The sequence below is a fragment of the Corvus kubaryi genome, unplaced genomic scaffold (genome assembly GCF_017639235.1).
Source record: "Corvus kubaryi isolate FWS band 111438036 unplaced genomic scaffold, C.kubaryi_AGA036_p1.0 37308, whole genome shotgun sequence".
In the NCBI taxonomy this organism is placed as follows: Eukaryota; Metazoa; Chordata; class Aves; order Passeriformes; family Corvidae; genus Corvus; species Corvus kubaryi.
Window position 1 is genome coordinate 1630312 of NW_024581096.1, and position 16375 is coordinate 1646686.

A 16375-nucleotide genomic window follows, 5' to 3' on the forward strand; every position below is an offset into this window, starting at 1 on the left:
TGCGGTCTCCCACCACAATGTTTCAAAATCTGGAATGTTTTAAGTGCAAAAGGTTACAGGCTGCAAAACCTGCACCATTCCAATTACATTTGCTGTTTCTCCCATTCTCTCTCTTCCGTCATCCCCTTTAAGTTATCTCTTGCTCCTACTTAAATAGAATAACTAATGCTTTCTGACACTTCAAAGCAATGATCAAGGCTTTCCAGATAATTTACCTTTGCCACAGGATTGTACAACAGCAGTCAAGTCTAGTACCTGCTACAATTGTGACAGAAGTAAAAGAGGAAAAAGGACCAGGGTTTTAGAAGTCAGAAAGATGCGTATTTCAGCACTCGGCTAATCTTTTCAGCAGTAAATCTGCATTCATAAGTGCCATGATAGTTCCATTATGCAGCAACTTTTACCTCAGTTTCACTCTTTTATCATGTGGCCTCTTCTAGGCAAAATTCTCTCTTTTGCTGCAAATTGGGACTGTTTATTACTCAACTTACAGCCACTGGACTGAGATTTAAACACTCGGACAAACTTTACAGACAACTGCTTTTTAGGTGCTTCTGTATCATAAAAACACTTTTTGTTTTGCATCAGGAATCTGTTTCCCTATTCCAGACAGAAAACAGCTGTTCTGTGATTACGCTTGTCAGAGCTGACTGTTCTTAGCAGAGTGTTATCAGATCTGTGCGGGCTCACAAAAAGTAGAGTACCCTTCAAGTCCTTTTCCTCTGCCCTTCACTGCTTCACACTCACCTGATGGAAAATCAGGAGTGGAACGGTAGCTTGGGGTAGGAGATCTAGGAGATAAGCTGTGAGTTGGAGACCCAGGCAAGCTCTCCCCTGAAGAAAGTGATCGGTTCAGGCACGAAAAACTTCTGCTTGTATGAAGAAGAGGAGAGGGTTGCTTTGCCAGCTTTTTAAAGAGAGATCTTCTCCTTGTGTGAGAAAAGCACAGCATTAATCATAAGTTAAAATGCACAGAAGATACTACTACCACAGGCAAAACTCTTGCAAGTTGATATTATGAGAATAGTAAATCAATCTTTTCATGAAAGCAAACTACACTGCACATTACGAAGTTTAGAAAACATTCTGATTTGTTAGCAGGTGTGATAGACACTGTAGCTAATTTTATTCACACTAAAATTACTCACTGTATGTCAGAAGAACAATTACCTCCTTATGAGTATAAATCTTTATTTTCTTAATTTAGCAACCCATCAAAACTGAAGAAGTATCTATAAAGTACTAGCAACATATTTACAAATGAACTTATCAAATCATATCATATTTATCATAACTTATCATATCATATTTACATGAACTTATCAAATTAGAAGTGCTCATAAGCATAAGCAGTCAGAAGTTTAATTAACAAGTGCAAAAAGATATAGTTAAGCCAAATTAAGGTGCAACCTCAGTTATTCACTATTTTTAGAGGTTATTTTAGCAGATTTAGTTTAGGCAAAACAAGATCTGGAAGGCCACAGAATCCCAGAAAAGAAGGCAGAAATACAGAAGATGGGAGAAAACTGTATTAACTTCCTATTTTAAATTTATTGCTATGTATACACACACACACACACACAAACAAGGAAATGCCTTGACTATGAAAGCAAAGGATTATTTACCTCTCTAAACTCTCTTTCTTCTTGGTCTTCTTACTGCGCCTAACCATTCGGCTCCTGTAGCTGTTTCGCCTGGCAGGTCCTGTCTTGATGGAAGTGTTTTCAAAAGGAGTTGTCATTACTGAGACTTTGTTGCCACTCTGCCAAAATGAAGGAAGATGCATTAAGTGCGCGTCATGCAAGTAACACAAGACGACTTTGCCTTAAACTGAATCTACACCATTAAAGCAAACACAATGAGAAAGAACTCCAAAATAAGAGGTGTTTCTGCAGGGAACCCTATGCAGACATTCCCAGGCATGGTAAGTAAATAAGGATTGGGAAGTTCTCAAACTCTGTCTTATTTCCTAACTTCCTCCATTCAAGCTCCAGGACAAGGAGTAATTCCAGTAATTGTAGCTAGGCAGGAGGACACCAAGAATTAACAGCAAATTTCAGGATAAAAGCATCTACAGAAACACCTGATTTTCCCATAAAGAACAGCTGTAACTGCACAGTGGTCCATCCACATCTCAGGACATCAACTGTTACAATGATGAAACAGAGGAGAAAAATGGAATCTTTGTTGTCAATCCCAAAACATCTTTTTAACTTGTTCAAAAGGGTTAACAAGTATAATTAACGTAAGTTCTTTAGCACTGATTGCACAAAGATGACTCAATAAAATAAACAGGTATTTCCTGCTGATTTTATGTTTTAAAAATCTATACCTCCTGCTCAGCACTGTATACCACTACAGTGAACTTCCTTTCAAAGAAGCTGCAATAGCCCAAATTAATTTATGATACGGCCCAACAAATTAAGCTATTGGATAAACAATAATATCTTGTTTTGAGTTTACTCTTGTAAGTAGTGAGCAGGGTTGTCATGTTTGTCTTTTTCTGACCTAGAAAAGGAGTGCACAGCTGACTGCCTTAAGTCACAGAATTTTCTCTTACGTGTTTCTTGAAAACTTGGAGAACTTGGAAGTTCCTCCTGATTTCAGAGAAAGAAAATAAAGACTTAAGAAAAAGTATATTTTGTGTCTTTCTTAAGCTTTTATATGCTTAAGAAAGAAATGCTTTTTATATTTCCCAATTACCTCACTGCTTGCCAGTGCTCTTTTTTGACTTCTTTTATAACTGACTACTCACTCTGACAAGCAGAGCTCTGCACGTAACACCATCAATTGTTAATAATACAGGAAGTAAATATACTGCTGTCTAAAGTAATTCTGACCTACATTAGCTACATTAAAAAGATTACATGAAAAATGACATATGATGAGCGACAGAGAAAACAAAAGTTGGGGGTTTTTTGTTTGTTTTCAAGGAAAAACATTAATTTTCTAATAGGACAGACTTCAGAAAACTCCACAAGCAAAATATGTGACAGATTATTCATAAAAGTCCAGCTGCAGGATGAGAATTTCATTAATCAAAGAAGTTCTGTCAGACATGCCTGGCTATACATGAGACAAAAACCTTTTGGGCTCTAATATGAAAGGCAAGCTCCTGTACAGTAGGCAAAGAAATACTTCACATTCTTTTTTACTTTTCCTCACTGATTTCACTTTTAATGAAGAAAAATGAGAAGTATCATCATCGTCAAAAGCCAGAATTATCTGATGAAGATGTAGGCATTAGAGAAGGTGCTGGAAAATGTCAATTTTCTTGAGACACAGAGACATCTCTTTGTGTCACTGCCTCGAATCTACTTCAGCTATCTCTGTATCAGTGCCAGTTTATGGCAGAGAAACTAAAATCATAGCAGGATAGATGAAAGTCACTGGCCTTTCTCCGTACCTGTGGCAATAGCAGCTTAGAGTTTGTACTTCTAACAACAATAAAATCTAGTAACTAATCTCAAGAAACAAACATAACCTCACCATCATTGGTGAAAACAGCAATCACTTTTGTATCCCAACTGTCCAAGAGTTACCTTTAACAACAATTCAATTACTTCTGTATGAACAAGACCATGCACTGGCTCTCCATTGATATGAGTAATCAGGTCTCCAGCTTTTAAACCTGCTTGGTAAGCTGCACCTCCTTCTTCCACATTCTGAAAAAGACAGAGGAAGAGAATATACACAAAATAAACTCCAAATCAGTTGGCAATGAAGAAACTTACAGATACTAAGTTACATAAAGGAAGGAAAGAAGCAAAATATGTCCAGCTCTTTCACCATCCTCTACTTACTCAAACCTTATATTTAGGTGGGGCCTGGAATGGTTTCAAAGCTCACTGAAACACCGCTGGTTGCTACTGGTAGTAAGATAGCTCAGTAAAACAGGGAGTTTTCATGCATGATAAGAAGGAGTGGTTCACGACCCACTGCAAAATTTCAGAACTGAGTGAAGATTTTTAGCATCTGACAATGAGAAACACTAATGTAATTAAGGTAATGGTCACATGCAGTACTCTAATCACAATAAAAATTAACTCTACCATATGCTTAAGGATTGCTTCCGTTTGGCTCAAATTCACCAGGCTTCCCATTAGAGGGGTTGGTGCAGCACAAAAGTGACAAAGGACCAAAACAAACTGAACTGAAAAGTATTTTGAAGGTGATTTAAATAATTTATTGTATTTTTAATGAGGTTTTTAAGTCATGCAGACACTACTGAAGCCTACATTGCTAACAGAGCTAAACAACAAACCTACAATACTTTGAAAAAACCCCCAAGGTTTTACTGCAAGGTACCATTTTTTCCCTTCCTTTCACTGGTGTGCTGTTACACCAGTGGCAAGAAATCTTTTTTTTTTAAGTTTATTCCATTACCCACCAAATGTACCCAATTTTCCAGATTCAATGTTCTTGATGGATTAATAGGTCTAAACAGTAAACAATACGAATATAAAATGAGTAACACACTACATTAGCACTACTACTTCAGAATCTACAATACATATTTAAAGCAGTGTCCAAAACTTAAAGTCTTTTGATAAATTTGTAATAATTTTTTAGGGTAGTTGAAATAATTTATATACACACACTATTTATGTATGTGTAATTTATAAAATATATAAAATCGTAAGTTTTATCAACATAAATGATGAAATAAATGCATATATATGTATGTAAGTATATAATTATTTTACAATTAAGGAGGCTGACAACCAAAGAAATGCAAAAGCTGCTGTCTTTTCCTTTAGCCTCTCTCCCACTGTGTAGCGCAGAGAGGATGAAAAACATATGATTTATTCAAGACAGTCAATCTTCTTCCTGTGCCACACAAACTTCAAAGGTATTCCAAACGATCTGCACATTTCTACACAACAGAAAGTCAGTGCTTGAGATCAGCTTACTTGTGTCTAGTAAAATACTGCTGACTTTCATGAATCCCTTAATTGATGCAGTTTAATAAACTCCACCTATTTTTCAACAACTTCTGTTTACAGTCTCCTAGATTTGCAGATCCTGGCCCCAATCAAAGAAGGTCTGCACCAACCCTTTGGTTTTCTAAGCCACAGTACTCTGAACTCGAGACACTATTTTTCAAAACCGACAAACTTGCCAAAAGTCAAAGTGAAGTTGCAGAAGTTCAACATCACATGTAGGTAATGCTTCTACCAAAGATGGCTTGTTGTCGTCCCTACAGGCAACACTGCTCTTGAAACTGCTTAGCATATCATTGTAATTTACACAGTAACTGTCAACAGAGAGATACCACGGGTACAAAAAAGCAAATCCATCATTACAGTATTCTGTGGCCATGTATCAGCAAGAAAACATGTATTATCTTACCCAAACAATGTGGTGCACAGTGTAGATATCGCTGTCACCCACGTAAACCCTGATTGCTCGGATGGTGAAGCCGTACTTTTTTCCTGAACTGTGAATTACAATCGGCTGATGAGGACTTGCAGCAGCAATTGATGAATCACGACTGGGAGATGAATCTCGGGATGATGACAGGTCAGATGATAGGGAATGAGGAGACATAGGACTTCCCAAAGGAGAGACACCAAACACATCTGGAAAAAAAAATCTGCCTATTAGAGTACATTCTGAGCACACACAAATTTTGTTTAGCTTGATGATATCTTGGTGCTAAAACATATCATTGTCTTTGTATAAACAACTTCTCCTCCTCCTCCTCCCCTGGTGTGCATACTAGTGAATAAGAAGTTCAACAACCAGATATTAGAACTTAATTCTTTTCCCTGGAGTGTAAACTGTATTGTTTAATGCAAGGTTTAATTTGTTAGATATAAACTGCTTTTCCTTGTGCACAGGAAACACACTCATTGCTAACTTTTCAAGAATAATTCTCAGCCTTTACGTAACAAACACTGATGAAAATTAGAGTAGGGGAGTAGGGTAGCAGATGTTATTATGAGTACACCCAAAAATCATTCCCCAAGACATCCAGCAGTGCTTAATAAATTGCTAGCTGTTTTCTTGGTTTCATTTATACACAGAAACAGATAAAGACTACTGCAATTAAATTACAATATCTACTTGGTACCTAGGGCAGTAACTCAATGTTTGTACCAAGGCTGCATTGCTACATTCTGCTACATCACGTAAGACAACAAGAGTTTCTTGCAACAATACCAATTCCAACTTCATTTTATTTTATTGTTCTGAATGCACTATGTGCTCATGCTTGTGCAAATGTGAATACAATTGCAGCAGTCTGGACTTCAGTTCTGAACGCCAAGAAAGCAAAGTACCAATCCTTCATGTGAAAACACTCAGTATTACTGTTACACATCCATTTACTTACAGCATTATTTCTAGCTCCAAATTTTGAGCGCTTGATACAAGTCAGTGTAGTACAAGTAGGAGCCTACATGCTATTTCTATTTTGTGACACTGCTGTCCTGTTTATCAGCTTTTCTTATGGGGGATGAGAGGGAACTAGCCATGTGCTGCTTTAACAAACATCTGTTTTTGTGAGCTAGTTTAATCTGCAACCCTACTGTCAGATGGACCAAGGATTGAAGTCACATCCTGCTGTGCATGCACAAGGTCAAACAAAGTAGTCACCACTATGTTACATTTTTGCCTGTCATAGAAGGGCCCTCAGCTGTAGTGTGAGCACTGTAACTTGCTGACAAGATTGCACCATCTAGTCATGCAAGAGAAACAAAAGAGAGTGACACAGAATCTATTCTGGACTATACTAAATCTTGCCTTTGCGTCATAAGCCCTTCATAACATTGCATAAATCATTAACATTTCAACTGAAAGTATTTACCTCCTGGGATCATGAGGGACAAAGCACTTGCAGAAAGGGACTTTGTGACTTTTCCAGAGATCTTCTTTTTCTCTGTGCTTTCCAATCGCTGTCGAGCCATGTGAGATGCAACTTCACCAGCTGGCTTTGAGGAGTTATCTGTACTGTCCACACTCTCACTTCTTCCATTTACTTGATCCAAGTGTTCTGAGAAACTACCAACTGTACAAAGAAGGGATAAAGACAATGAGGGAAAACTGAATATCCTTTTGCTAATGGACCAGAGAAAAAAATAAATTACTCTTAAGTGTAACTGGTTAAGTGTAAGAAGAGGATCACATGGTCTGAGTTATCACTGCAACTGCTGTGTTAATGCCAGCACCACTACATGGGGCCTGGGGGATATTAAGCAAGACTTAGGATACAGCACAATCAGTGTCAAGGTTTTAGACAAGGTAAGGAGATGGATGACCCTGAGAAAATTTTTTCTCTCCAGAAACAGAAAGGACGGAGGGGGAGGAAAATGTGGACTACATGGGAAATCAAGGGTTTGGGAATAGAAGGGTAAATATTGAAAAAACTCAGTGAGGCACAAAAGAGAAATAAGCTGAAGACTGGTAGATGTGTAGATTAAGACACTAAGGCCCTGGAGCCTACTGAAATGCAACAAGTACTTCAGCAGGTAGATGATGCATAAAGCAAATATAATTAAATAGCGAATGGTTTGCAACACTTCCTCCTAGATTTGTGATGACCAAAGTGACTTCCACAAGTCAAAGAAAATCCTCTCAACTCTGAAAGGTGTACATCATAGAGATGTCTTATATAAAAACATACAATGCATAGTACAGAGTGTTAGAAAGCAACAGAATCCATGATGATCAAACATCACAAGCCTCAGTGAGGAAAGATGCACAGGTGCTTAAGGGATCTACCACAGGAGAATGCTGCAAAATCCTGGTCAACTGTTTGTAGAGGGATTCCTTGTGGAACAGGGGCATATGATACCCCTGGAAAGATTGGACAACCCAGGGTTGCTGAGGAAAAACCCCTGAACTGGCCCCTGGCTGCAGGCAAGCCTCGAAAGCACCTGGCTGCAGGCAGCCCTGAAAGTCCTTGGCAAAGCAGTACACTGGTCAGCTCCCCCGCGGATTAGAGGCCGCCTAGAGGGACTGGGCGTGAATCTTCGCAAAAGTAGATATGAGCTTGTGTAGTTAAACAATAAAGCGGAGAACGATGCTCAAATCGTATCGGTGCATGGGTCGTTACTCTGGCGAGCTCTTCAGCACTCGGTCCCTAAAACTTTTATTCACTTGCCTAGCAACCCTCTAGAGTCAGTGGGGCAACACCAAATCATGGTGTTTCCAAAGACGTTGAAATTTTCCCGTATTTTCATGGAATTTTATTAGCTTAAGCCTGATCCCAAACCAGATCCCTGTTGCGATAGCTGTTTTTAAAACCAGTTCTGAAATACATGTCTTCTAAATCTATGAATGCTACTGCCAAAAGAAGGTGGTCTGCAACTGTTTGTAGTATCATCAGTCAAGACACCCCCTGCAAATTACCTGATAGTGTGGAGCTGCTGATTGTACTTGCTGGAGTGGTTACTTCAGGTTCATCTTGCACTATTTCATCGCTCACAAATGCAGACTTTTCCTGTTCCTCCTGGGGCCCCCCTGAGCTGGTGGAATCATCGTGCTCTCCTTCGGCTGACACGGACAATTTTGGAAGCAAACCAGAACTGCGTTGCTGCCGGCTACTCTCAGTCTCAGACGAGATGGACGTAGGTATTTGTTGTCTGCATGAAAAATAAGCAAACCTCATGCAGTTACTGAAATGAGGAGGCCTGCTATCTGGCAAGCAGGATGTAGACAACTTGCAGTACATCCTTCTACTTACATTTCAGAATACTCTGAACTCCAGCTTAAAGATTCCACAGAAGGCAATGTTACAGTTTTTGTTTTGTCTCCTGCATCTTCCTTTTCTTCACCTTGAATTTGAGTGACTCGATCTATACTACTAAAAACCTATTATAGAAAAGACCCCCCCCAAAAAAATTGAGTCATCACTGACATATTTGATATAAAAATATGATATGCAGGATCTACAGTTCTACAATTCTAAATGCTTATACAGTATTTCAGATTGCAAACTTCAAACCTCTTGAACCTTTTCAAATTTCCAGTAGTTTGTGTTCTTAAAATGATTTCTTGGTTCCTCATGTAGGGGTACACAAATACAGCCTGTTCTCATTATGAATGTATCAGTTTTCTCCTCATTTCACAGTGTGAACCAAGACAGTAAAAACTAAACCAATAGCTCTGGGTGTTCTCCTCCATTATTTCCTGCCAATTCATCCTCCACTGTATTTCCTGAGGACGTCCACTCTGCTCCTACTACAGCTCTCTGATCAGCAATAATTAGCTCTCACCTCTACCACAGTATACTACCTTTTGGGCAGTTTTACCTTCAATTCAGAGCATGCAGATCACTCCCTCAGATCTGCATTTCTCCATGACTGGAACACATGCTAACTATTACCTTGCTTTTTCCTTTAGTCTAATGTCATTAAATTAATAGCTAGCACATGGTAGTACCAGAATCTTTGTTATGCTATCACCTGCAAGATACCCAGGACAACTGGAGCCACATGAAAACCATATATAAGGAAACCAATTTAAAGAAGATGTATTAGCATTTAACAGAACACTTCCCTGACACTTTCTGTTATGCTATCATGGGTCTTCTACAACATAATATTTATATAATTTTCCATTAGTATCTTAGAGATTCAAGAAGTAACTTTTCTACACAATCTTCCCATATTTTGATTTAATGGTATTCATTGTATTCTTGCTCAATTTCAGTTAACTTCATAGTTTCTTGAGAAAACGAGGCCCTATATATCTGTTCTATATTTAACACTTCCAAAATTTGCAGAAGTAGAACAATACATACTAAGATTACAGAACTTTTTACTTACTTTTGAAAATCTGTGTGAACATGAGGAAAACTGTCTTATCTCTAAATTAAAATCTTCATCATTGGTATCATCTTCTTCCTCAGTTTCCATATGGTGGTATTTCTCAGAACGAGCTACAGACAAGGGAAATAAAGATCTGAACTTATCAGGAAGAATGGATACCAAGCTTTAACATTATATAAAAATCTAGTTTTATTCTTAAGATTATTTCTGCTGAAACGTCAATTCACCAAACTGCAAGCTGCCAGCAATTCTGATAAAGGAGATTTTAAAAGCAGAAAGCAAGAGTCACAGACAGTGATTATTTAAACAAGGTGTTCGTCACTTTTATTTAATACCGTAAAACACCTACTGTCAAAATAACTTGTGTCATCTTCAGACTCCAACTGTGGAATAAATTCTGCTTTCTGCCTCAGCAGACTATTCCAATCAAGGCTCCTGAAGAACTGATGCTGCTTTACTTCATAGGCACCACCTGGAGGAGCCAGAGAAAAACACTGAGCAAACTGTATCAAATCCTCTGACATTAAATGAAGTAAACCCCGAGCCAATAATGTAAATAATCATGGAAAGGCATAGTCATCGCTGTACACATGAACACCTACTACCCATTCCCATTAGAATATCCTAAACCTGTCAGAGATACTCCCTGCCGCTGTTTTGTTGTGGCCATTTCTTTTAACAGTTTATTGCTTTATCATCTCCCCCTTGTAAGATTTCTATTTTTCTGGATCTACTAATTATAATTTGTTAGCTACACATTAGTCAGAATCATCATATGTAGTTATGAAATACAAACATGTGCATTAGGTAAGTACAAGTTATCAAGTAATGCAGAATGATTCTTAATAGTTCCTCAATAGAAATCTGATTGCTGACTTAAGAGATCCTTTCAGTGTTTTATGGCAGTAATACAAAATTCTATAGGAAATACCCTATCATTTATCTTATTTATTACTACCTGCTTGTTTAATGTGCGTTAAATGATTACACTAGTTTCAAGTTAAAAAACAACTATAAAAACAAAATTAAATACTGGAAATTTTGTCCTGGAAAGGTGGACGATGATGTCATTAATAAACATACATCTAACTCTAAAACCTGAACAAGTAACTGGCAGCAACAAGACCTGCTGCCAGCTTGGTTGTATTGGGTTTATGTGGCATGGTTTTGGCACTGGGGAGGCTACAGGGGTGGCTTCTGTGAGAAGCCGCCAGAAAGTTCCTCTATATTCAGCAGAGCTAATGCCAGCTGGCTCCAAGATGGACTCACTGTCAACCCATCAGCATTATCTGGAATAATGTATTTAAGAAGGGGAAAGACTGCTGCTCAACAGCAGCCAGAAGAGAGGAGTCAGAACAGGTGAGAACAACTCTGCAGACATCAAAGTCAGTGCAGAAGGAGCTCCAGGCACCAGAGCTGAGGTTCCCCTGCAGCCCATGGTGCAGACCATGGTGAGGCAGCTGTGCCCCTGCAGCCCATGGAGAACCACGGTGGAGCAGGGATCCACCTGCAGCCCACGGAGGACCCCACAGTGGAGCAGGTGGAGGCCTGAAGGAGACTGTGATCCCATGCAAAAGCCTGTGCTGGAGCAGGCCCCTGACAGGACCTGTGGCCCTGTGCAGAGAGGAGCCCAAGATGGAGAAGGTTTGCTGGCAGAACTTGTGACTCCACAGGGGACCCACGCTGGAGCACTCTGTTCCTGAAGACTGCACCCCATGGAAGGGACCCTCACAGGACCAGGGCAAGAGCGTGGGCAGGAAGGAGCAGCAGGGGCAGCATGTGATGCACTGACGACAAACTGCATTTCCCGCCCTCCCATGCTGCTTGGAAGGAGGAAGTAAAGCAGTAGTGTTAATTAGTAATAAATTAAATTAACTTCCTTGAGTTTAGTATGCTTTGCCACGATGGCAGCTCCCTGTCCTTATCTCAACCCAAGAGCCTTTGGCATATTTTTGCCTCCCATCCAGCTGAGGAGGGAGGTGCAGAGCATTTGATGGGTACCTAGTGGTCAGCCAAGGCCAACTCAGCACACGGATACAGCATATATACTTCTTTGTATCAAGGCTACAGAGAGAAAAAAATGGTATCTCCGGGACTGGTTTCTAAGTTGGTGTTAAGATTTCTAGACTGGGTTCTTTGTTTTTCATACTGCACCAGGGAAAAATTCAAAGAAGCCAAATCTTCCCAAAGGAGACCAAAATCACATCTCATCATAAGTCACCAGCTAAGCAGTGAATATTTCTCTGAGCACAGTAATGGGATATCACATCAGAATTGTATAATTCTTGATTGGTATCAGACACTTCAAACCCAAGAAATGCTTTTTACTGCTTTTTTCCTTCTTCAAAGTAAGTATAGTACCTATCTCTCTTCTTTCAACTTGCCTTTGCCACTCGGGTCTCCTGAGCAAATAAGCAATTATGATTTTCATGAAGTGTTATGCAGTTTGCTAATATATATTAAACAGATAGGACTGTCTCATTTGAAATGCATGGTGAAGCCTGGGATAAACCGTGGTATTTTTCAGTGCCTATGTGGGACCTGTCACACTGCAGCCTCCATTTCTGTTTGCTGACTCTAATAAAGATCCTACAACTTTGTTGTGGTTTCTGAACCCCCTGCTTCAAAGAATCAGTTGTCTTATTTCCTTCTTCAGACTGCCAACTCTTAAAGAGACCAGAGGCTTTAGAGATGTCAGTTCTTAAATGAGCACCACAGGTGCTTCATGTTATGGCACTGACCATTCAGTAGTTAAGCCAGCCTCATCCCACCCAATTCACCTTCTCCACCAACTGTAGAGCAACAGACACAGAATTTGCAATCCACTTCTGATCCAGCCTCTGACAGGGCAACAGTCTTGAATTAACACTGTGTTTCACCAGGAAAGAGCATCCTGGCAATGAAACACTAATGCCTGGAAAGAGTGTACTTAAAACAAGGGAATAAAACTAGTTGCAGATTTTCATTTTGCCTTCAGCAGTGGTGCCCTCTGCAGCAGATGAAGCAGGCAGCAAGTGAGAAGCTACTGGGGCATGACATCTTCCTCACTCGTAACTTGTTCAACATGGAGCAAGGGACAGCAATGAACTCTGCTGGATGCCACTTAGTCCAGACCACCAGTTACACCGAAGTCTAAGGGTTACTCACACAGATCCCAGACATTCAGGCTGTGAGGGACATACAGTTCATTAATATCAGTCACATTATGGTGCCTTGAAGGAAGCTGAGGGAAGACATGCCATTTGGGACCATGTCAGTAGTGCTCAGGGTCTGTGTTATAAGCACATTTCTCCCGAGCAGCTGTAATAAGGTCAATTATGAACTGATTCCTAAAGCTTCTTTTAATTAGACCTAAAAATATGTAGCACAATTAGACTCAGTTCTGTGAGGAGTTTTCCAAACACTCTCATGCTGACTCAACCTGCCACTTGGTTTCCTCAGCATCCCAAATGTGTTTCTGTCCATGGCATATGAGGTTCACTGTAAATAAGACTGTACCTTTATATTTGGGCTCTTTTATGTAGGAGGCTTTTTTTAGCTGTGTTTACCCAGTGGTTTGCCTAAAGGGATAGCAGACAGTGACTAGGGTTCCCATACACTAACACTTAAAAATCATATGCAATATCCTTCATTACCGCCTCTCACAGAAACTCCCAAATAAATCCCGGTCCATCAATCAACAAAAAAACTCTACTACATAAACGCACATAAGTGCTTTCATTAGTCTATGCAGGCTCACTGGTCTTAATACTTTCTTAACATTCACCGTTTTAAATCTCTTTCATACAAGGCAGTAGTGCTTGATGAATGAGAATGACTTTTCACCACACAACCTCAGACAGTCATTTCTGAATACGCAGTTTGAGTACTCATCACCCACCCTAACACCTGGAGGAAATTATCTGCCAGGCTAAGATACTTCTGAAAAACTAAGTTGTGTCTTGATTCCCCTTCTAGATTTCTGTATTTAGTCATTTAATACTGCATTCATGAAGGAACCCCATTCACTGGCTAACAGGGTATTTGAGAAATTTGTTATATTTATCAAATTAGGAGAAAAGTAAATGCAAATGAGCACATGTAAGTCTCACAAAAAGCCAGGACAGACATCAACATATTAAGTTCATATTACTGGTCTGAATCTATAAATTATCATGACATGCTGTCATACTGTGTGTCATGACAGATGTTTCCCAAGCAAAACAAATAGGTGAACAAAAGCTCCCAATGCTGAATAAAGAAGCTATTTCTAAAACATTAACAATTTAAAATTAGTGCCTCCTAACCTGTTCCCAGTCTTTCCAAAGGATTCTGCCTAAGTAGCAGAGTAATCAGATCCTGGGCATCTGGAGGTGGTGCTTCATCCTTTTCAGGCCAGTTGATTTCATCTGGAAAAAAAAAAAAAAAAAAAAAAAAAAGTTGTTTGATGTTGCTGAAGTCTGATCCCAGCACAAACTGTGTGAATGCTCTTACAGTGACCTACAAGCAAAGCAGAGCTAAAGCAACTTTTTCAACTTACTCTTCTGCATACCAATTACTTCCAATTTTTATACTCTGTATACAGACTACATAAACATATTATGTTCCCATTTCCTTCAGAAGTCCTCTTTAACACAAAACTATGCTTAGCAGCAGAATACAGAATGCTTGCCTCATGGAAAACTTTCAAAATATTAGCACAACTTCTATGCTCTCTCTTCTCTCTTCCCCACCAAATCATGGTTTAAATTGTAGTTATGTTCCATGGAAACTATTGTTAAGATGGACACTGCTGACCTGACCCGGCAGGTGCTGCTCACATCTGTGTTCCTTCTCTAATGCCAGCAGACGCCCTGAAGTCACTACTCCCATGACTAAGGGTCAACGTGTCAGACTGTGCTCTGGAGACATACATAACAACGGAGCTTTTCTCCAAGAGTCTCATACTTCCACACTGCCTCACTTTACTGACTCTTAAGCTACTATGGCTTTAGCACTTCATGGCAAGCTGGACTTAAACCATGCAATCAAGACAGGACACGTTGCGTATGAACATGAACTTTCTAACAAGCCTACACACAGGAAGTTTTGCCTGATTTTTAGTGGAAGCTGCCTCCACAGGTGTAATACAGTGCAGGTTTAGACAAAACTCTGCCGAAGTTTCTTGGGAGGTACAAGGATTTGGGCATCAAAGAAAAAGAACACTTGGAGCTCCGGAAATACAGAAAGCTGTTAAGGATTTTATTGTCATTTTATGATCTAGACTTCTTCAACAAAATAATTGTAACTGGAGAAATAATCATCAGAAGCTTCACACAGGTTTAACCTTTGTATTTCAGAGTTTAAGGAAACTTACTGATACAAACAGACATGAAGTGTAACCTGGTTCTGGAGCAGTATTTTAAATTCTTATGACTTTAGGTATCTAAGTTTACACTGAGGCCTCTCACAGCTGTCCTTGCAGCTTGAGGGCAGGAAAGGCAACCTACAACGAAGAAGGAGGCAGCAAGATTTTAAAGTAAAATTTTAAGGAGAATGTTGATTCTGCTCACGGAAACTAGTGGAAGATCTAGGCTACAGTTTGGTTCTTTAATATGGCTTTTACAGTCAAATACAAGGGGATAATTTATTTTAGCATAGGAAACATCCAACTAGAGTTCTTCTAGAGATACTAAGAATTATTTCAGTAAGTAAAGATATTTAAAATAGAAGAGAAGCAACTGACAAATCAAGATCAAAACATGAAATTGAGCTGACCAATGGTCTTGAAAGGTGAGTGGGAATAGATCAGGTTTACAAATAGACTTCTACAAATAATTTCTGTAAGATAAATTGACACATTCAAACAGATAATTACAAAAGTATCAGCTAGATTGTAACACATGACAACATGTTTTACAAAAGGTAAAATTAATGCCACATGCAAAATAAAGCCTGAAGTACAAATTTTGTCATTAGGACTATTCCCTCCTCTTCTCCCAGTCAGAGAGTATAAGGATAAAAACACAGGTGCATGTGTCTGGAAATGCAATAAAAATATGAGTTATTTCCATGTTTGCCTGCCTACAGCTTCCACTGCAGTTTAAATCTGATTTGGAAAATAAAGCATGAATATGCATTACAGCCATGAGGCACCCAGAAAACAGACAGCATTTTGCTGCTTGTGTTAATTAAACAGTTGATTCTTCTTGCCACTCGGGCATCAGTATCACATTAGAAAACAACATGGCTAAAAATCCATGAACACACAGAATGTTACAAGCATTTTAATACAGTTTACAAACAAGTCTGGCTTTCGGCTTCAGAGACAGATGATGACAGAGTGTCTCCTTAAGTACAAAAGGGGATTTCTTGCATTCTCAGAGAATGAGGAACCAGAGGTGCGTTCTTAGCTACTGGACCTTTTAAGCAGACCATAAAACAGACTGGGAAATACTTAGTAACAGAGGTGCCATTTTGTTAACCTTGTGTCATAAATAGAGATTCTCTACATCTATGCACCTGGGAAATTTATGGAAACAGCAGGTGGGATAGTAAACAATTCTGTTTAATTATTATTCAGTTTTGTCACAAGATACATAACAATACTTAGGGTCAGTTTGCAGGTTAAGATCTAAAAG

General features: G+C 39.2%; 1 protein-coding gene across 9 annotated transcripts in view; it reads right to left on the reverse strand.

Annotated features, from left to right (window-relative positions):
• The window catches only part of MAST4 (microtubule associated serine/threonine kinase family member 4), a 287435-nt gene that overhangs the window by 6374 nt on the left and 264686 nt on the right, over positions 1-16375 (reverse strand). For all 9 annotated transcript variants that reach the window (XM_042028214.1, XM_042028212.1, XM_042028211.1 and 6 more), the window contains 10 exons: positions 14063-14164; positions 10126-10248; positions 9774-9886; positions 8690-8817; positions 8356-8588; positions 6812-7012; positions 5353-5582; positions 3543-3665; positions 1626-1762; positions 748-929 (listed from right to left, as the gene is read on the reverse strand). In XM_042028214.1, the coding sequence (XP_041884148.1) occupies positions 748-929; positions 1626-1762; positions 3543-3665; positions 5353-5582; positions 6812-7012; positions 8356-8588; positions 8690-8817; positions 9774-9886; positions 10126-10248; positions 14063-14164 (1572 nt within the window). The remainder of the gene's footprint in view (positions 1-747; positions 930-1625; positions 1763-3542; positions 3666-5352; positions 5583-6811; positions 7013-8355; positions 8589-8689; positions 8818-9773; positions 9887-10125; positions 10249-14062; positions 14165-16375) is intronic.